Source organism: Capsicum annuum, chromosome 8, assembly GCF_002878395.1.
Source record: "Capsicum annuum cultivar UCD-10X-F1 chromosome 8, UCD10Xv1.1, whole genome shotgun sequence".
Lineage (NCBI taxonomy): Eukaryota > Viridiplantae > Streptophyta > Magnoliopsida > Solanales > Solanaceae > Capsicum > Capsicum annuum.
Genome location: NC_061118.1, coordinates 33,719,262 through 33,740,720, shown reverse-complemented (window position 1 = coordinate 33,740,720; position 21,459 = coordinate 33,719,262). Strand labels below are relative to the sequence as shown.

The 21,459-nt window shown below is 29.6% G+C and overlaps 3 protein-coding genes across 3 annotated transcripts; 1 reads left to right on the top strand and 2 right to left on the bottom strand.

Moving 5' to 3' along the window:
* Window positions 1–1,169: 1,169 nt before the first annotated feature.
* Window positions 1,170–2,641, bottom strand: LOC124886568. The gene is made up of 3 exons (XM_047395389.1): window positions 2,482–2,641; window positions 2,065–2,283; window positions 1,170–1,675 (listed from the first exon to the last, which is right to left on the bottom strand). Exons 1-3 carry the CDS (start codon window positions 2,639–2,641, stop codon window positions 1,170–1,172), a joined length of 885 nt encoding a protein of 294 aa, XP_047251345.1.
* Window positions 2,642–11,122: 8,481 nt separating this feature from the next.
* Window positions 11,123–12,580, top strand: LOC107845370 (uclacyanin-3). Its single transcript, XM_016689657.2, has 2 exons — window positions 11,123–11,528; window positions 11,988–12,580. Exons 1-2 carry the CDS (start codon window positions 11,369–11,371, stop codon window positions 12,416–12,418), a joined length of 591 nt encoding a protein of 196 aa, XP_016545143.1. The 5' UTR covers window positions 11,123–11,368; the 3' UTR covers window positions 12,419–12,580.
* An 860-nt stretch (window positions 12,581–13,440) lies between these two features.
* LOC107857218 lies at window positions 13,441–14,192 on the bottom strand. The gene is made up of 2 exons (XM_016702153.2): window positions 13,802–14,192; window positions 13,441–13,665 (listed from the first exon to the last, which is right to left on the bottom strand). The coding sequence occupies exons 1-2, from the start codon at window positions 14,129–14,131 to the stop codon at window positions 13,657–13,659; spliced, it is 339 nt and encodes a 112-aa protein (XP_016557639.1). The 5' UTR covers window positions 14,132–14,192; the 3' UTR covers window positions 13,441–13,656.
* Window positions 14,193–21,459: the final 7,267 nt, after the last annotated feature.

The following is a 21,459-nucleotide window of genomic DNA, read 5'->3' as shown; positions in this document are numbered from 1 at the left end:
TTAAATTTGGAATTTTAAAATTGAAAAAAAAATACTGTGATGTTAGTTCACTTGTAAATTATAAAACTTTAAAAGAGTGATTGTTTTCCTTTACAAAGATTGAAAAGTAGCTATTTTTAATTTTTCTTTTTCACTTGTCTTTTGGTTCGAGGCCTGGCCTTAGTTGTTTGCAAAGATCTCAAGGAATTGCTTTGAAAGTGGATAGTCTTGAATTTTCATCATTTATCACATAAATAAAATTTTAAATTTAATAAAGATCTCGGTTTGACTTCAATATTGATTTTTCTGGAGTTTCTGATAAATGAGGCCTCATCAATTATTATGTTGATGGTCCATAGATTTGGATGGGTGGAGATGTAATAAACTTGTCAACACTTTTTGTGTTGAATCAAGTAATTCAATAACAATAACCATAAATTAAAGCGATAAAATAAGTCAATTAATGAATCATTTGATTTAAATATAAATATGCATTCATTGATTTGATATAAATATCATGTACGAATACAAAAGCCAAAAAGAACCTCAAACTTCTTGAAAGGTATAAATGGATCAATTAAAGAGAGATGCATGATTTTATACATGTTCAAGTTCTTAATGTCATTCTTTTTCTTTTTCATCTAATCGAACGTTATCTGAAAGGAAATTATGATTGTAATAATTTATATTAGCTTTATTTTGAACCGTAGAACATAGGGACATGTTATTTTGCTTTCATGGCAAAAAAATCCATAAGCTTAAATTATGTAAGTTTCCTATTTATGATTTTAAATCTTCCAAGAGACATGAAAGAATCCAATAGAATAGTTCCTATGTGCTTGCCATAATTGCCATAAAAACAAATAAATTTGTTCAGGAAATCTTTGAAGGGAGATTCATTTATCATGGTGGAGAAAGTGTCATAGAATTTTGTACAATAATAACAACAACAATAATTAAAAATAATAATATTCGAGTTAATATTATTATAAATAAGAGGCGGATTCAGGATTTGAACTCTTCGGGTGCCAAGTAAACTTATCGATTAAATTAATCAGATTATTCATTTTTTTGATGTGTAGAACAATTAACCAACCAATTAATAAAAAGAAAGAACAGTAATAAAATGACAAAATTTAAACTTTCAATAATATTACTAATATCATAATATCCATAATTCATTACAATTGTCAACGACGGGTTTTCATATTCTGAAAACGATCAACAATAACATCATTACTTACATTTGCAAATACATCACGTTCTATGTAACATACTAAACAATCATTTAAATATTGATCATCAATACTATTTCGCACTTCATTTTTTATGGATTTTATGAAAGAAAATGCTCTTTCCGCAGTTGCGGTAGCAACGGGTAAAATTAGAGTCAACTTCACAAGTAAATAAACAAATGAATAAGTCTCCACAAGATTTGCCTCAACCAATGTCTTTGTCAAATCACGAATTCCTTGCAATTTGGAGAATTTGAAATCACCACCTCGCATGTGAATTATGAAAGTATCAAGTTGATAACTCAAATCTCGAAGCTTTCCATCATCAAACTCATTTGGATAACACTTCGCTAAAGTCATGATTCTATCTTTGTCAAAGTTAGAGAAAGAATTGAAAGGATTCAAGCTGCCCATCCCAAGAAGCAAATCACTACTCACTACATCAAAAGGATCATTAAGCTCTTGAAGTTGCACATCAATGACAGCACAAAAGATTTCAACATGCGAATAGTGCGAATAACAAATATCCAAACACTTACGCTTTCACTTTCTAGGAAAATAAGGTTCATCTAATTTGGGAATTAAGATATCATGTGAATCACAAAATGAAGAAACATCATCCAACAAAGATTTCCACCCATTATCTCTCATATCTTGCAATCTTTTCTTTGAGATATTAAGAAACTCTACTGCATTAACAATATCTTAAATTTTTTTTTTTGTAAAATCTTGCTCAACTCATTTAACATGGCCAACACTTTCAACATCAAGTGAAGCATAAAGACAGATTTGAATGTTTTAACCTTTGTCAAAAGATATTCCGCTTGATTTCAATCACTTGAGGTAGAACCTTCAATTTCAATCACCCCAAGCACATGAACAATAAATGAGAAAATAACAAGAAAGCTATCCAATGTTTTGAAATGTGATCCCCAGCGAGTATCACCCGGTCTTTGAAGCTCACATTCTTGATGTAATCCTTGTCCGGTATGAGCTTCACCGGACTCAAGTAATTGCTTCAAATTTTTGGCTTGGTAATGACGAAGTAAATCTCTATGCTTAAAAGATCCTTCAACAACATTCAACACATTAATAATTAACATGATCAAAAAAGTCTTCAACTTTCAAATATTTTTTAGCAATAACAACAAGTGTTAGTTGCAATTGATGTGCAAAACAATGAATATAATATACCGAAGGACTATCTTTCATAATTAAAGTTTTGAGACCATTTATTTCCCCTTTAATATTATAGCTCCATCATAACCTTGTCCACGTATTTTGAATGGACTTAGTGAGTGATCGAAAAGCAGAGAATAAATTTCTTTCTTCAATGAGCATGCCGATGTATCACTAACATGGATAAGACCGATAAATCGTTCTACAACTTCACCATTCCTATCAACATACCTCAAAATAAGAGCCATTTGTTCTTTGTGTGAAATGTTTTTGGATTCATCTACCAAAGTAATCTCCATTCAAGTCCCCAATTATAACTTTCAATGTTTCTTTCGCATAAGCATTGACAATATCCTTTTGGATCATAGGAAAGGTCAAAGTATCATTTTGTGGAGCTTTTTCTAATATCACATTTCCCACATTTGGATGTTTGTCTCCATGCCGTCACAAAAATCTTCAAAATAGTCTTGATTAGTTGAAGATTCACTTTCGTCATGACCTCTAAAAGGCAATTCATGATACAAAAGAAGTCTTGCCACATCAATTGAAGCTTTCAAACATTTGTACTCACTTTTTGACTTTTGAGAATGTTTGTCAAGAACAACTTGAATTGATTGACGATGATTTGACAAATCTAGCATTTTATTGTAATATTTGTGGTAAACACTATTAACTTTACCTACATGTAAATGAAATCTTTCAAGAGCCTTATTCCAACCCTTAAAGCCCTTTGATGCATAAAAATCACCTATAGTTTCATGAACAAATAACAACAAAAATAATATGCGGTATCTTTCTCCACACTATACTCCAACCAACTAGAATGTGAACCTTTGAACCAACTTGAAGAAAATTATCGTATTCTACCTCCTATTTCACTTGAAAGATATATATGGTTTCAATATAGGTTGACGAGGCCCTTTTTCAATATAATATTTCCTCACTTCATCTCATATTCGAGGATCATAATTAGAAATTGGTCTTCTTTCTCCTGGATCGACTTTAAGAGAACCCAAATCGAGGTCAGTTATAAGACAAGAACAGTTGACATTGAGATTATTAGAACTTGATTTAGAATAATTAACCTTCTTGAAAAAATTCTCCATCTCAATTCACAAAATTAGAACACTTTCTAGTTTCTCCTAAATCAAGATAATTTTAAATTTGGGTTTCTAGGCTCAAGAAAGAGAAACAAAATAATCTTTCAAAATAACGTGAGACTATGACCGTGAGCCTTTTGCCGACGATGATAGAGAATCTGTCAGGCAACAGGCAGCAAATTTGAAGTATAGAGAGAAAGTCGATGTTTTGATAATTTGGAAATAAAGTTTTTTTTATTTTGATGAGAGAACTAAGAGATTAGATTATAACTTTTTTAACAATTACGTAAATAAATAAAAAGTCAAAAAATAATATTAAGTATTAACTTAAGTCAACTGGAGTTTACTAGTGCTTACGCCTGTTTCTTTGTCTTTATCAACAAAAATAATGTTTTAACAAAGAATAATTTTACAAAAATTATTTGCTTCAATCTAGGATAGAACTCGCAACCCAAGGGCGACAAAAGAGGCATTTTGCCACTTGCACTAGATAGCGCTTTGATATTATGGGTGGCAGATTTAATATTTGACTATATCAGTATATATATAGCTATATAAAGAGAGTTTTCGTCAAAGTTTGCAGGTGGCGTGCCACCCCCATGGCAATGAATAGATTCGCCCCTGACTCCAACCAACTAGAATGTGAACCTTTGAACCAACTTAAAAAAAAATTGTCACATTCTACCTCTTATTTCACTTGAAGGATATGGTTTCAAGATAGGTTGACAAGGTCCTTTTTTAATATAATATTTATTTTCTGACTTCATCTCGTATTCGAGGATCATAATAAAAAATTGATCTTCTTTCTCCCGGATTGGCTTTAAGTGAATCCAAATCGAGGTCATTTATAAGACAAGAACAGTTGACATTGAGATTACTAGAACTTGATTGAGAATAATTAACCTTCTTGAAAAAATTCTCCATCTCAGTTCACAAAATTAGAATACTTTCTAGTTTCTCCTAAATCAAGATAATTTTATATTTGGATTTCTACACTCAAGAAAGAGAAACAAAATAATCTTTCAAAATAACTTACAGACTTGTGGATGAGACTATGACCGTGAGCCTTTTGCCGACGACGATAGAGAATCTGTCGGGCAACAAGCAGCGGAGCAGCAGCAGGCAACAAACTTGAAGTATAGAGAGAAAGTCGATGTTTTGATAATTTAAAAATAATTTTTTTTTTATTTTGATGAGGAAAATAAGAGATTAGATTATAACTTTTTTAACAAATAAATAAATAAAATGTCAAAAAATAATATTAAGTATTAACTTAAGTCAACTGGAGTCTACTACTGCTTACGCTGTTTCCCTATTTTTATCAACAAAAATAATGTTTTAACAAAAAATAATTTTAAAAACTTATTTGCTTCAATCTGGATCGAAACCGCGACAAAAATGTCACTTTGCCACTTGCACTAGATAGTGCTTTGGTATTACGGGTGACAGATTTAATATTTGACTATATCAGTATATATATATAGCTATATATAAAGAGTTTCTGTCAAAATAGATCCACCCTTGTTATTAATAATAAACTAGTATGCGTACCTGCACGATGCGTGAACTTGATTAAATTATAATTATAATTATATTAATTAAATGTATTAGATTTATGAAGTTTAAAATATTTAACATAATATTACTTACTGTCAACAGATAAACAATATGACATGTTAGTTAAGAGGTCTATTTCTAACATAAAATGATATTATACTCCCTCCATCTCATTTATTTGGATTGACTTATTTTAGACGCTTTTAAATTAAAATAGTTTTTAACAAAATTTTATAGTGTTTGGATAAAATTAAAAAAGTGCTTATAAACACTTATTTTTAAGTAGAAATAACAAATATAAGTCAAAAGACATAAGTTAGAGATTCTAACTTACAGCTTTTAACTTAGAAGTTTAAGCATATCTAAACATGCTCTAAGTAGATAATCTTTACTGAATAAAAATATTCAATTAAAGTTCATTCATATGTGATTCAGTAATTTAAGTTTTTATCTTACCTATCCAAATATATATATAAATAATCATAATCACATCCAAACATGGTTTAATTAAGTAGATAATCTTTGCTCAATATAAACAAAAAGTAATATTTGTAACTCCAAGTAATTTTTAAAATTTGAATTATTTTTTGTGATGACATTTATTTTCAAAGAAAAACAAAAAAGTAAGTAGAAATTCTACTTGAATGCAAAAGACGCCTATCTGCACAATAATCACGCCAAAGTCTTCCTCGGAAGACTAACATCATAAACGTCTTGAAAATACGAGTCGTGAATACGTATAATCGAAAGAAAATCAAACACTCTATGGTTATACAATAAATATGTAATATCTTCTTATTTAAATAAATATAGAGCATGCATCTACCATTCTATTTGTACAACAAAAAAAATTATCATTACTTAAATTATGTTATATTTTCTATTTTATCTTTGAACCTTTACTAAGATAACATAGAATATTAGTTACATAATGTCCAAGGAAAAATTAAGAACATTTCATGATAGAATTATCCAATTATATTGCCAAATTTTACATTAAACTTTCTACTTCTATTTTCAGTACTACAAAAAGCTTAACGTAGAGTATTATAAGATTTACTATGAGAAGTATTCAACTCCTAATTAATGTGAACGTGCATGTTAGTCTTTTGTTTTTGACCAAAAAACAACAATTTGATTTCAAAATTATAAAACACCATAATCCACCATATTAACAATTCATCCAAAAGCATAATTCACACACATCTAAAAATAAATTGTATCATATCATCTTAACATAACATGCATTTAATCTTGTTAATGCTATGTACAGTTAAATATAAATGGAAAAGAAGAAGAGAAAGTACATACCTCTTAATTGTTTTTCTTTCACTCTAAAGTATAAGGATACTATCATATCCATTAAACATAGGATTCCATAAATTAACTATTGTTGATATGAATTCAATCTATCAATAGATAGTAATTTATACTTGAATATCCTTGTAACTTGAACTTGAAGTTTACTTTTCTTTTCTTTCATATTTATTTATTATAATATAAAGAGGCTACAGTATGAAGAGCTAACGTTTATATTTATAAATGAAACTTACCAATCATCTTCAAGTGTAATATTCATAGAAATAATTTTTTTAATTTACAAATTATCGCTTTGATTGTGGGTATGAATTTTCCCTCAAACTAACTTACGTATCTTGTTAATTGATAAATTTGCTTTCAACTCATCATCACGTTCTTGAATATATAATTTGTATATAAATTTGCTTCTCTTGGTTGATAGATTTGCATTTCAATCATATATCACTATCGTCTACCACCGATACTCCGCTTTCAGATATGCTTTTCTTAATATGAAAATCTGTAAAAAAAAGACATCATCCAAATCTTAGGTATAAAATTGTACAGGGATATGAGTTTTTACGATGAATAATAAAATAAAGATACACAAATAGAAGAGAAAGTATAGATTTCAAGGAAAATATTTCACATTGCATTGGCTTTTTTCACTTGTTGCTTGTTATTATAAAGAAAACAGTTAGTTAACAAAAAATAAAAACAATAAATTTTCCAAAGAAAAAAATAAATATTTGAAAATGGAATAGAAAATTAATAATGTTAACTTTCAAATTCCACTGCATTGATTTGCATGAGATTTTTTTGATCCAACAAAATGGTGAAGTCACATCTGTACATATATTTTCATAGAATATTTGTGGGAATAATATTTTCTGGGAATAAATTACAAGTGTGAATGGAGAAGAAGTTGAATGAAGAATGTATCAATTCAGAAAACATGCAATCAATATATACTAACGTGAATAAAAATTTAGTTTCTGAGACAGTTTAGGATTGTGATAACTGTGGGAGTATAGTGGGAAGGAAGTTGGTTATTTTAATTGTGGTTATCTTTATCTTTTAAATTAATTTTAAAAGTAAATTTATTGGTTTAGTTGATTATAAGTAAATCAGTTTTCAATCGTAATGCACTGTGATTAAGTTTATTTAGATTTAGATTTTCTTTACATCACTTTTTCTTTTCTCTTCTTTTTATCTTTTTGCTTCAAAGATAAATATTAAAAATAAAATGCAAGATAAAATAGGGGAATAATTAATTTTTTAAAATGTATTTATCTCTCAGAAATAGGTTACGAAAAAATAGGGTAGTATTTATTTTTTAAAAAATTATGTTTATCTCTCATAATAGCTTACGTGATATTTTTATGTAAAGAAAAAAGTTGGAGAAGTTATAACCACAATTTAGTTTTGTTTGGTTTATTTTATATATATATATATATATATATTTGATTTTCCTGAGAATTCAAAAAATTATCTTATTAGTTATTTTAATTTCCTATTTCCATTTCTATTTTCTCCTTGGAATTTTGTAGGAGTAACATTTGTCTCTCTATATATATATAGTTCATTGAATCAATTTGTTAAGGATTCAAAAAATAAATCAATTTTTTTCTTCTTTTATTTGTTTCAGATTTATTTTATTTTTAATATTAAATTTTTATGACATTTTAATTTTTTACAATCAATTTTCTATGCTTGTTTTGATTTTTAATTGCGAAGATAATAAAGAAAATATGCGGATAATGTGTTGTAACGTTAACAAATTTTCACGTAAATTAAAACTTTAAATTACATATGCTATTAAAATAAAAATTAAGGTTCTTTTGAATTTAGCTTTATTTAAATAATAAGTTTCTTTTATTAAATATTTAATTTTTAATAACGGCAGTTGACGTTTTTTTTTAAATTTACTTTAATTTTTTAATTTTTTGGTGATTAAAATTTATTAAGCACCATAATTTTTTTTTAATAATGATAATTAATGCTTTTCAAAAAGCTGTTTTAATTTTTATTTTTAATATTTTTTTGTGATGCTAACATGTGACAGTTTTACCACTGTTATTAGAAATAGATAGAATAGATAATAATAATTATGTTAAAATGGATGTTCTTCTGATTTTCGGGTTTTGTTGACTAATGGCCCAATCCATCTATGACTTCCTTCAAGTTGTTCAAGAAGAATTAGTCCAATTATATCTTTAAACAATAGTCATTATTCGGTTTCATCAATTTTCATAAGTGAAACTTCTTGATAATATTATGAAGTTCCGTTCATAGAAGTTCAATCAAGTTTCATCAATTGTTATAAGTGAAACTTCTTAATAATATCCTGAACTTTCATTTATAAAAATTTAAACTCTAGAAAAATTACTTTTTTTTAATTACATGAAAAAAGTATGGCACATCTTGAATTTTACCCCAAATTCAATATAATTGGAAAAAGGGGCTTAAAGAACTCAAATAGGATGGTCGAAATCAAGTGTACTAGATCTCCCTACTTATCCCTATTGTCTATTCTCTATGATCCACACTACATACTTAAAACTTAAAAGGGTTAGAAATTATGCATCTATATAAAAATATACAAAAAATTTCCTTATTCACCATAATATAAAGCTATAAGAAAGAACGTCATTTCAAGAAAAAAAAAAAGATTCTTGTTTTATAAAATACGAAATACTTATAATATTTATCCGATGGAATCAATATTCGGCTTTTTCTCAATGTCAAGTAAAAAAAAATTGTTTCAAAGAAGATACAAATTCTTTAAAAAAGTATGTCTTAGTTATTAATTATTTACCATGAGCATGTTCTGCAGTCAAATCATAAGGATATTCTTACAGATTTCATCCCACTGATCAAAATACTTGGCATCACGTTTTCCTCAATCCTATTATTTTTTCATTTGCTTTATGGGAGAAAAGTCCCAAATTTAATGAGTCCTTTTTTTTTTTATCTTATTATTTTCAGTCTTCCATTTTATTTGGTGCGCTCTTTTTAAAAAAAAAAAAAATCTGTTTCAAAATGAAGAACATATTGTTATATTTGGAAGTTTTGTAATATTAAATTAAATTACCACTCCTTAGATACTTGTTACATGTCTTCTGCACAGTACAATTTAAATTGATTGATTATAGTTATTTGCATGTGTTCTCACATCATTTTATGCTTACATATATTTCTTTAAGAAATTTACACTTATGTTCGTTATCAATAATTGAATTTAACTTGGATATTAATGATTTTTCTTTATCATCAATCATTAACTTAAAGCAAAAAAATAAAATAAAAAAGAATCTCAACTATTCCAAATTTCCAATCAGAAAAGATTCATATCGAAACCAACTCATTTCCATGTTATTGTTCGTGAAGTGTGAGAACAAACACTGGACGTGCAATAATTTTAGCGTTCTAGTTTTTCCTAAGAAATAATAAAAAAATGCATATCATTCTTTTTGCTTTAAACAATTGATAAATTCAAAAACCATTAAAGAATTTTACAAATCTAGAAACTTTTTTTTTTTTAAATTCTAGAGTTAATATTTCAAGATTTCGAGCTAACATTGGTTGAGTGGTTAGAAACTATCTTATATATATTGAGCACAATTTATACATCATATTAAATATGAATATTCATAAATTATAACTAACCATGATTCAGGAAGGTGGCATATAATTAACATTAAATTGACCTAGTAACGTATTATTCGTCGTGTTCGCTTGGTTGGCACTAATCAAAAAACAAATACAAAAACTTAATGGAAAAAAAAGATTATTGGAAAAGCAGAACTAAAAAAATAATATGAAAAGGTAAACTGTTCCTTTGACTAATTAAACAGCAATTATCTATGATTGGATTAGAGGACAACTAATGCATGGCCTAACAAATAACAAACCCAACCAACAAAATGGAATTAATTATATACTATTGATTGGTTTAAGTCAAATACGTGACAATCATTTTCTCAGATCGATACATTATCAAATTTCATCAATATAATGTATTTTATTCATTGTGCCAAAACCTACTCTCTGCATGATATGATAATTTTATTAGTACTAATTAGGTGGCACCTTTTCAAATGTATTCTCAAATAATAAAAAGTCTGCTGTAAATAATAGTAGTACCCATAGTTTCATGTTCTTAACTTAAATAATAATCTATAGTTAGCATCACGAAACCTTAACGTATAATATCTTATTACCCTCTAAATTTGACAATTTATTCCATGTCCACTTAAACTTTTTGTAATTCTAATTACGTCTCTAACTTAGCTATTTGATAGTACTAAACTTAAATAATCTATAGTTACCATCACGTAATTAGCTTAACGTATAATATCTTATTACCCTCTAAATTTGACAATTTATTCCATGCCCACTTAGACTTTCTGTAATTCTAATCACCTCTCTAACTTAGCTATTGATAGTATTAAGTTGAGAACAACTTCTATTATACATGCAAAAGAGAAACATCATTATATTTAGTTCTTAACAAAAAATCTTAAAGGGTTATTATGTATGTTTTTTATGAATCAAATTATTGATTAAAACGAAGCTTTTATATTTTGTAGCGAGAAAGCCAAGTAATAGCAAACCTTAAATTCCAAGGTTAAGATAAATGAAGGGGTAATGCCACGATACTTGGACGCCACAAAGTCACAGACAGACATTCAAATATGTCCTAAAATATTAGGTAGACATGGGAAAGTAGAAGTACCAAATCCCATGTTTAATATTGTAGTAGTATGTCACAAGCAATAAAACTCTGGTATTTTTTCTTTTCTTTTTTTTTTTAATTTTTTTTTAAAAGGTGACTTCTAACATTGAACTACATGACATTCAAAGTTTTCATAAGCTTAAACTCTCTATATAAGTAACGCTCACATCATTTGCCAAATGTGTACCTTTCTTTCTTTCTTATATATATATTTACTCTTGATCAACATCAATTATCATTGTGATTAACTTTGAAAGAAATTTTATTAATCTAATTAAGTGATGGCAATGTCAGCGGTAGCAACTCTCCTCTTTCTTCTTGTTGCTTCTCCGGTGGCTTTTGCCGCTAACCACGTCGTTGGAGGGGATGGGGGATGGACTCAGTCCGGAGATTACACCACTTGGGCTGCTGGTGAAACCTTCAACGTTGGTGACACCCTTGGTTAGTCTTTCAACTTCTATAAATTTGTGTTTTTTGGGCATTCATTACTCGAAATTAAACCTATTGATTCAACTAATTTAAATGTGTGTCAGATGGATCCACTAGAGAGATAAATAGCTCTTATCAAAACACGTTTTACTCCTAATAAGTCTAGAACTTGAGACTTTTAGTTAACAGTAGGATCCAGTGATTTCAATTTTCAACTATCACATCACATCTTTTAGTGGTATTGTCTATCAACTAAACATAATTACTAGGCTATTTTTGAAGTGTGGAAATCAAATTGACGATCTATGCATACATATATATAGAGAGAGAGAATTGACAACATATTGTTTATTTTCCACTCCTTATATCTTTAACTTACCTTATTGTGATTAACCAAGTTTAATTTCTCAATTACCATTTTTATTTCTTATACTAAAATAAAATTGAATTTGCATAATAATGAATGATCAGAGTTCAACTATGGCGGAAGCCACGGAGTGGATGTAATAAGCAAAGATGACTACGACAACTGCAACACCGGTAACGCCATCAAGTCATACAATGATGGAAAGACCACTATCAAACTTTCCAAAGCTGGTCCAATGTACTTTACTTGTCCTACTTTTGGTCATTGTCAAGGTGGCATGAAATTGGCTATCAATGTCCAAGATAGTTCCACCCCTTCTACTCCTTCAACTCCAACTACTCCATCAACTCCTGCAACTACTCCTTCAACTCCTTCTGACTCACCCGCCACACCTACTACCCCTAGCGTTGGCAATACACCCACGAAGTCTACACCAACAACGCCTAATGGAGCAACAGGAGTTCTTGGCAACATGAACAAGTTTGTAGTTGGAGTTTCAGTTGTATTGGGAGCTTTGTTTGCGTTCATGTGCTAGGCGAGAGGCAGTGCTTTAATTTGCATCATTATTAATTTTATTTCCTGTTATTATATATCCGGGTTAATTCAGCTGTTATTTTTGTTCCCTTTTTTAATTAATGTTCATGAGCGCTAATTTTGTGTGCATATTGTTGTAAGAAATAAAGTTATTTTTTCTTCACCTTTCATTTAGTTTATGGAGCTTTCAGTTGTTGGATGGAGGAGATTTTTTTTAATTATTATTTTTTTTAAAAAAAAAAAAGGTTTGTTGCATCCTCGTTAGTTGTATTTTATACGAACGTTCAACCAACTACCTTTAGGAAAAGGATAGTTTGGTAGTAGTAGGTGTCACATGAGTTGTAATAAGATATACTAGTATTGACCAGGTTCCAAGGGATAACAAGAATTTGTTGTGTTTTTGCTTCAAAATTAATCCCATCTGTCAACTGGGTTGGGCTGCCCTATCTACCTTCTACCCACTTGAGCCCGGACAGGACCAACCCACTTAATCCATAGGGGGCTGGGGTTGGGGTGTGGGAAGGACTGGCTGGGCTGACTGATTGATTGCTGGAAGAATTTCGACCCACTTAACTAACTTCTTTCTTAAATTCCAGCCCAAGCAAGAAGCTTTGAAGTGATGACATCTTTTCTAAAAGGCCAAAATATCAACATGGATGTGTGACAATAAAGATGGGCTCAGCTCTTTTAGGAGTTTAAGTTTTTTTTAAGTACTACAAAATATTCTAAACTATCAAATAAATTTGACCTACTATTTCAGATATTCAATTTTATTTTTTTTAATTTTTATGTAAGAAATTAAGTAACCTGCAATAGCAAGTCAAATTTACCTGATCGTGCGGAATATTTAATTGCTAGTTTCAAAGAGCATAGATCTCTTGGTTTCATGTCGTAAACATGAAAAGACACTATAGCGCGTGCACAAAAGTTACAGCAAATAATCTCGTATAAAATGAAATGGAAAGAGTACTATATATATATATACATATATACACACGCATAAGTTAAAACCCTCGTTATCACTGCATATTTAACAAGACCGCTTCTTATTTCTTAATGCAAGGCATTAAAACTTCAGCAACACACGAAAACGGAAATAGAAGCAACCCCGTTGCTCCAAGAGAGTACTTATTAGAAAATTAACAAGTAAACAAACGTCGACAAAGACAAACATAGCCTTGCAGAATAGAAATACTGGTACTATCCCATAATCTTCCTCCGTCTCATGCAAGATATTTGTCACATCACCTGTAAAAACCAATAATTAGCGCACAACAATAGGATATTATTATAATTAATTTATAATTAGCTAATTTTACTATAAGGAGAACATACATAATAAGCTAAGGAGGCAGTCATTTTAATTAATAAGAAGCATACATACTTGATCAGCAGTTGAGCATAATGGACGAACAATGTCGCAGTGAGTGAAACAACGAGTGGCAATTTGTCTGTCAGTTATCATAGCGTGAAACCAACAAGAGCAGCTATTATCAATGAGGCTGTGCAATATAGGGCAGCATCTGTCAATGTCAGCATCAGTATCTTCTTTCATGCATTCTTCTATTTTCAATCTAGCTTCCACACTGCAAGGTCCCCTCCACGAGAGGCTGGCGGTGGCCGTGGCCGTGGTCTCCGCCTGCTGGTGGCTGCAAAGTTGAATTGCAGCCACTATTACCATAACCATAACCAACCCTCTGCTTAGTCTTGCCATATTTGTCTATCTCTCTATTAAAAGTTGAATATTATGCCACGAGCTAATCGATAAGTGTCAGTGATATTTATAGATGAATTTAAGTTATATTTATATATCTATATAATCTATATATCTATATAATCTATATAATATATTAAAAATCTAAATATCCTTAGAAAAATGATTTGAACCTTTTGTCCTTCATTAAAAAAAAAAAAAATTTTTTTAGACAAAATTGTCTTTTCACTATATTTTAAGTGATTTGAACTTTTTGTCCTTCATTGAAAAACTCTTCATAGACAAAACTGTCTTTTCACTATTTTTTTAATTTATTATTTAATTATTTTTTATTATATTAACTAGACTTCCTTATGGGACTCCTACAATATATGGTAGGTTCAATCGAAAAAATACTCTTAAAATATAACTCTATTAAGGAAATACTTCTATAAATATTGAGATCTACGTTAAACTAGAGAACAAATCGGTTTGTCTATTGAAAAAATATGATTGATGCTCATCTAACTTGATTTGATTGCAAGTCTTGATTGGTGGATGCTTCATTTTCTAATCCGCAACTTCTTCACTGTTTTTGTCAGCATATAGAATTCAACATGTGTGTGTATATATATATATCTTCTTTGTCTTCATTCAAAATTATCATTCTTTAGGGTCATAATTTTCGCTCAGACAAATTTCTTGTGTAAAGGTTAGGTTTAATTATATTGTTTTAATATCCTTATAATCTTATTATTTTATTTTAATTTACAGATGCTAGATGAATATGGGTCAGATTTGAAAATTTCTTTTAGATAAAGGTTAGGTTTAATTGTTTTATCGTAATATCTCTATTAATTTGCTATTTTGTGGTAGTTTACCGTTCGTAGCTGAATCTCGATCGACTTTGAGAAAATTATATGAGTAAAATTTAAATTTAATTGTATTATTTTTTTATTTTTTTTTGGTAAACCGTGAAGTAATACCATTGACAATCAACATTCAAAATACCTAAGGAGCACTTAGAAATCCAAACACCATCTAGGGTAGGTGTTGTATTCTCTAAGCCTCAAAACAAGCAGCTAGTTTCATAGTTTAGCTTTGAGGAATTGTTTTACGTAAAGATTAGATTTAATTGTATCATTTTGATATCTCTATTATCGTATTATTTTGTCATTGTTTATAGGTGATAGATGAGTGTCGGACGATTTTGAGAAAATTTTTGTGTTTAAATATTAGATTTAATTATATTATTTTGATATCTCTATCATTGTATTGTTTTGTTGCAATTTATGGATGGTAGATGAATGTCGATCGTCTTTTAAAAATATTTTTGGTAAAGATTAAGTTTAATAAATAAATTCTCCGTCTTTACATACTCAAAAGATATTAAATTTAATTATTATATTTATCTTTATTATTTAAACAAATATCCTATTTAATGTAATGTTTGAACTTATTAAAGTGAGGTTTAATTTAATGAGATACAGACGCAAGACGCGTACACCTAAACTAGTATATATATATATACATACACCGACGTTAGTTATAGGCACTATCCAAGATATATACATTGATTATTTATATAATTATATATTTATGTATATTATATGTACATTTATACTTAATTTACAAAATATGTTCATTTATTAGTACTAGCTTAGGTATACAGGCCTCGCGCGTGTACCTCATTTTAATGAGTTCAAGCATTACACTAAATAGGGTATTTATTTAAATAATAAAAAATAATACAATAATTAAATTCAACATCTTTTGAACATGTAAAGATAAAAAATTTATTTAATTAAACCTAACATTTACAAGAAAAAATTCTCAAAGCGAATTGAAATTTATCTACCACCTGTAAACTATTGTAGACACGTGATTTTTGACCCTCCCCGAGTGTAATATATATAATTTTTGATATTAAATATTTATATTTGATCCGATATTATTTTAATTTTAATTTTAATTTTAATAAATTTTTAGTTAAAAAATAAATAACTAAATGAATTTAATTTTAGGATATTATTTTATTTCAATTAAAAAAAAATAATACAAAAATTTTTAAAAATATGTTTCTTCTTAAAATAAATAAGTTAATAGTTTTAGTACAATCTTAATTATATTTATTATTGGCTATTTTTAAATTTTTATTATATTTTTCTTAATTATAAAAATTAATTAGTTATTATTATATTATATTATTTTTATTGTTATTATTATTATTATTATTTTATTTTATTATTTATTATTTTATTTTTATTTATTATATTTATTATCTTTTTAAAAAAAAAAGATAAAATAATAATATTATTATTTTTAAAATTTAAAATTCCCCTCCCTTATCAGATTGTAACTGTTCTCCATAAAAGACCCTGTATTTAAGGACTCTATAACATAAAAAAAAGTAGACGTACATTCTACACTGGACATTATCAGACACTGTATCAAAAGTCAGACTAAAAAAAAGATCAAAAAAGAGAAAAATACAGAGTCAGATAAAAGATCAGAAAAAGAGAGAATAAAAGCATAGAAGTTGAATTTTGAGTTTCCATTCGGGAGAATAATACCACTCCCGGCAACCCTTTTTTTTCCTCTTTTCTCTCTCTTTTCCGTTGACCCCATCCCATCCTATTTTCGGGAAGACCCATCAAAAACTTGCCGAAAAACCATAAAAAATCCTACTTTCTTTTTGAGATAGCTGGAGTGTCAAGGCACCTGATGAAGGATTATAGTCACACATGTTAAGCGGGGTTCAGATCAACAACGAAGGCGGTGTTGCCCTACTACCGACCAAGTTGCCCCTCCCCGGCTTAAGTGTCCGCTCGGGTAAGCCAGTTTAGACATCTATCCCTATTTAAGCTTAAACTTAGAAGAACTGAAAACTCAGAATCTGGTTATCCCTATTAGGTGTCGCTTTATTTGCATCATATACATTTGACTTAGCGGGACTCGACACAGGAGCCGGGTCTGTCTAGGACAGGTGACCTACTTTATAAAGACCAACATGTGCATCCTACGTGCACTTTGACATTTGTTTGGAAGGCTGTTTGTTTGTTGACCGGCTTTAGACAACTTTAAAATGCAAAAGATAAATTATCCTCACATTTAGTGAATCATTTTTCAAAGAAAATTTTATTTTTAAAAGAAAGGAAAAATTTTAGTAACATAGTTTTACGGTCTTCATGAATAGTTTACGGTTTTCATGAACTACGAGGGTCTGATTTTCACTCTTAATTGAGATACGTAGGAAGCTTTTTTTTCGGGGTACGATCCTATCTTTTGAAAAATTATTCATAGATTTATTGGAAAATATTTTGAAATATGATTACTTTCATAATTATTTTTCTAATTCTCAGGTCTAATTTTTATATATATCTTAATAGCCTGAATCTTTAGGGATCATGAGACTAATGTTTTACAAATATATATATATATATATATATATATATTTCAATAGCCCGGAATCTTTAGGAATCATGAGGCTAAGTTTTTAAAAAATAAATAAAAATATAAAACTCTTAACAACCCTGAATTTTTAGGGATCATAAGGCTAAGTTTTTACGACATATATTTCAAGAACTACGCACACCTGATTCTCATTTTATTGAGATACGTAGGCAGTCCTTAATAGATTCGGTGATCTTTTAAAAAATGGTTGTCTTTCCTTTTAAACTAAAAATAATTAAAAAAAAAGTTGTTTTCAAAAATGAAAAAAAAATATTATTTAATAAATAAATAAATTTCTCATTATTAAAAAAAAAGGTATATTTCTTCGTGTCTCCAATTTTTAAAAACTACGCACACCTGATTCTCATTTTATTGAGATACGTAGGCAGTCATTAATGGGTTCGGTGATCTTTTAAAAAATGGTTGTCTTTCCTTTTAAACTAAAAAAAGAAGAAGTTGTTTTCAAAAATGAAAAAAAAAATTATTTAATAAATAAATAAATTTCTCATTATTCAAAAAAAAAAAAAAACTATATTTCTTCGTATCTCCAATTTTCGAGAACTACGCACACCTGATTCTCATCTTAGTGAGATACGTAGGTAGCCCTCATAGGGTTCGGTGATCTTTTAAAAAAGAAGATAAAAGAAAAAGAGTTTTTTAAAAAAAATATTGCATTCTGACGCCTTTGTTATTTCTTACACAGTTAGTTTAAGGTGGTTGGTTTGTGGTATTTTGGTTGGTCCTCTGCATCACATCAAATCTAAAGAAGGTTTAACTGTGTCCAATAAGGATATAGAGAGTGACCTTATGGATCAAATAAAGAGTCATGAAAATGAAAGTTTAAAGGAAGAGAATTTGAGACTAAGGCAACAAATGATGGAAATGTATCGAGCTTGGGCTAGTGGGCATCCTCCTCCTCTGTTCCCCACTATTAAAGACTGGGGCATGTCTTCAAGTGTCAACCTTCTTTAAAGCTTTGAGATATCAAAATTTAAGAAACATGATGGACATGAGGATTTTGTGAATCATTTGAGACGATACTGCAATCGATCAAGAGAAATTGAAAAAGAAAAGAAGAAGGAAAACACATTTATTGTCATGCCAGGGCCAAAACAGAATTTGAGAGGTCCAACCCACCAATACTGTCAGCCTCAATCCCGAGCTTACATATTAGATCAATACAACCACATGCAACAAGGTTCCATTCTCCAAAATCCAAGAAATTCCATTCCACTTCCTCAATATCCTTTGAACAATGCACAGTCGTATGCTCATTCGTCTTTCTATCCACAATGGAGTGCCTCGGACCCTCGGCATCGTCCTCGACACTCACAAATTTATCAAGGAGCCTCTAAATTTAAGTTTCATCCAAGGTTAGAGTTTGCAATGAGGAGGAAGGCAAAGGATAATTTCACGCCAATTGGGGAGTCCTATACCGGTTTGTTCCAGACATTAAGGCAATGGGGCATGATTACTCCCATCCCCGGGTATATTCTCGATCCACACTCTAAACCTCTTGATCCTAATGTAAGATGTGCTTATCATTCTAATATGCAAGATCACAGTGTTGAAAATTATCGTATTTTGAAAAGAAAAATAGAGAAAATGATTCAAGAAAAATTGATTGTGGTGCAAAACGTTGGCACCTCAATCGTCCCACAGAGTTCTTCGCCAGCACGTGGTACTGCACGATATGTGGGAAACAATGAGTCAAGTATGGGGACCCAGAACTTATTTGTTGAAATGAATGTGTCTGATCGTGGTGGAAGCTCTAGTCATGTTGATATACAAATCAGTGGCTAAGTTGTCAGGTTGAGCAATTGAGAAGTTACCCCTCTCCCTACTAGGAAGAGGTCTAGTAGTTTGTTCTATTTTCTTTTCTGTTACTCGAATTATTTTAGGATTGTAGTTTAGGACCTATCTTTTCTGATTTTCTTGTCGTTTTTGTTCAAACCTTTCTATTTTTCTGTCAACAAAATGTGTGTCTTTTTTGTTTTTATTTCTCAATATGTATCGTCTTTTTTTTTTCCTTCAAAGAGCTCTTTCTATGGTAATTCTAGTAATATGATAAGCATGTTGACTTTTAAGCCAGATCTTAAAACCCAATCTAATGTTGAAACATTCGATCAAGAACCTAGACTTGAAAAAAATGTAAGAAAAGTAAGTGTTGAGATGTTTTGGGGATCTAGTTACATCCTCACTTGAATGTTTTGAGGCAATCACTTTGCTAATAAAAAATGACTTAATCTTCAATGAGAAGGTTCAACTCAAGCATTTTTTTAATGAAATCAACCAGAGGATATATAGTTTCTATTATCAGAAGAAGCAAAAGGAAGTTAGCTAAAAAAAAAAAGAGTCATCTGTTGTGAGAAAAGTACAATACAAGTAGACCTGTATGGTTTACAAGTTTAAAAAAAGTGACACACGTGCATGTGCTTAGTCACGATCAATATTGAAAAGATGCGTATGATCTTCATGTTCCATTCCTAGATTGCATGTTATGTACTTGCGTTTTTAAGGATTGATATGACGAAGGCATCTCATTCTGCTATCCAAATGTTGTGTCATCCTTTGTTATCCCTTTTGAGCTTTTGTTTTATTTATTTTATATCTCTCTTTTGAAATCAAAATAGAGTATGAAAAAAATAAAAAAAATAAAAAAAAGTGTCAAGAAAAAAAATAGAGTCAGAAAAGTGTCAAGAAAAAATGAAGTCAGAAAAAATATCTCTCTCTCTCTCAAAATAAAAAATTAAAGAGAAAAGTCAAGAAAATAAAAAAAGAAAATCAAGCAAAAGAACAAGTTGTCTAAACTATGTTTGACCTGATTCTTGCTATGACAAGATACGTAGGCAGCCCTACTTTAGGGTTCGGTCCAACCAAAAGAAAATTCAAATTACCCAGAATGAAATAAAACTGGGGCAAAGTTTATTTACTTAAAAAAATCGATTCCAAAAGTTGTATGTTTCACCCAATATTATGTAAATTTTTTAGCCACATGCCTCCCTTTCTTTCTAACCTTTTCCAAAAGTCAAGTTACAATCAAAGAAAGACCTTCAGATCAATCTTTGAGAATGTCAAGGCTAAACATGTTATGGGTGCATGGTGTTTCGTATGTTGGGCATTACTTTTAAAGAAATGATGAATGAATGAAAAAAATGATGAATGAGTAAAAATGAGAGAGTCTTGTTGGTGAAAATCCTTTTAGGCACCATAAGGTGACAGTGAACTGAGAAAGAAATAAAAATGAGATAGGCGTTGGCAAAAATCCATTGAGGTGCACTAGCCGAAGGAGGATTGTGATCTAGAGGGAGCATATCCAAGATTGACTCAATTTCAAGTTCAATAAGTGGACAAAAGTTGATAATGATTAGTGCGGGTAGATCACGTTGTTTAATTCAAAATGCATGTCATGATTGTTGAAATCGGCTACCACATCCAAATAAGTTTTCTTCTGTTTTTTTTAAATATGCCTATTATTTTTCCCCTTTTCTTTTATTTTTCTATTTTCGATTTTTTTTGGTATCTTTGTCATCAAATAAAAATTATTATCATTTTTCTCGTGTCTTTGAGTTGAGTCTGTGTCAAATAAGTGAGAAAAGATTTTAAAACTGGCTACTAGCTTCTTCAATTGCATAAAGTAAGACAAAAAGTCAACACGTGAAAGAGACATGATTGTAAGTCGAAATAAGACATGCAAAAAAAAAAAGTTTTGTCAACAGACGAGTTTGGAAACTCATGAAAATACCAAGGTTTAAAGGGTTTATTTGAGGATCATGGAAAAGCAACGATACTGTGTTTGTTTCAGAGTCACTTATAATAATATGAGTTTGGGTCAACGATGCAGCAAGTCGGTGACAGATGCTAATGGTTGGAAGCAAGGTTAAATATGACGAGAG

Coding starts and splice junctions, on each gene's coding strand:
- LOC124886568 (XM_047395389.1), bottom strand. CDS start 2,641: ATGGCTCTTATTTTGAGGTATGTTGATAGGAATGGTGAAGTTGTAGAA. Junction 2,284..2,481: donor ATTCAAAATACGTGGACAAG/GTTATGATGGAG, acceptor ATGTTGTTGAAG/GATCTTTTAAGCATAGAGAT. Junction 1,676..2,064: donor TGGGGTGATTGAAATTGAAG/GTTCTACCTCAA, acceptor TGCAACTTCAAG/AGCTTAATGATCCTTTTGAT.
- LOC107845370 (XM_016689657.2), top strand. CDS start 11,369: ATGGCAATGTCAGCGGTAGCAACTCTCCTCTTTCTTCTTGTTGCTTCT. Junction 11,529..11,987: donor CAACGTTGGTGACACCCTTG/GTTAGTCTTTCA, acceptor ATGAATGATCAG/AGTTCAACTATGGCGGAAGC.
- LOC107857218 (XM_016702153.2), bottom strand. CDS start 14,131: ATGGCAAGACTAAGCAGAGGGTTGGTTATGGTTATGGTAATAGTGGCT.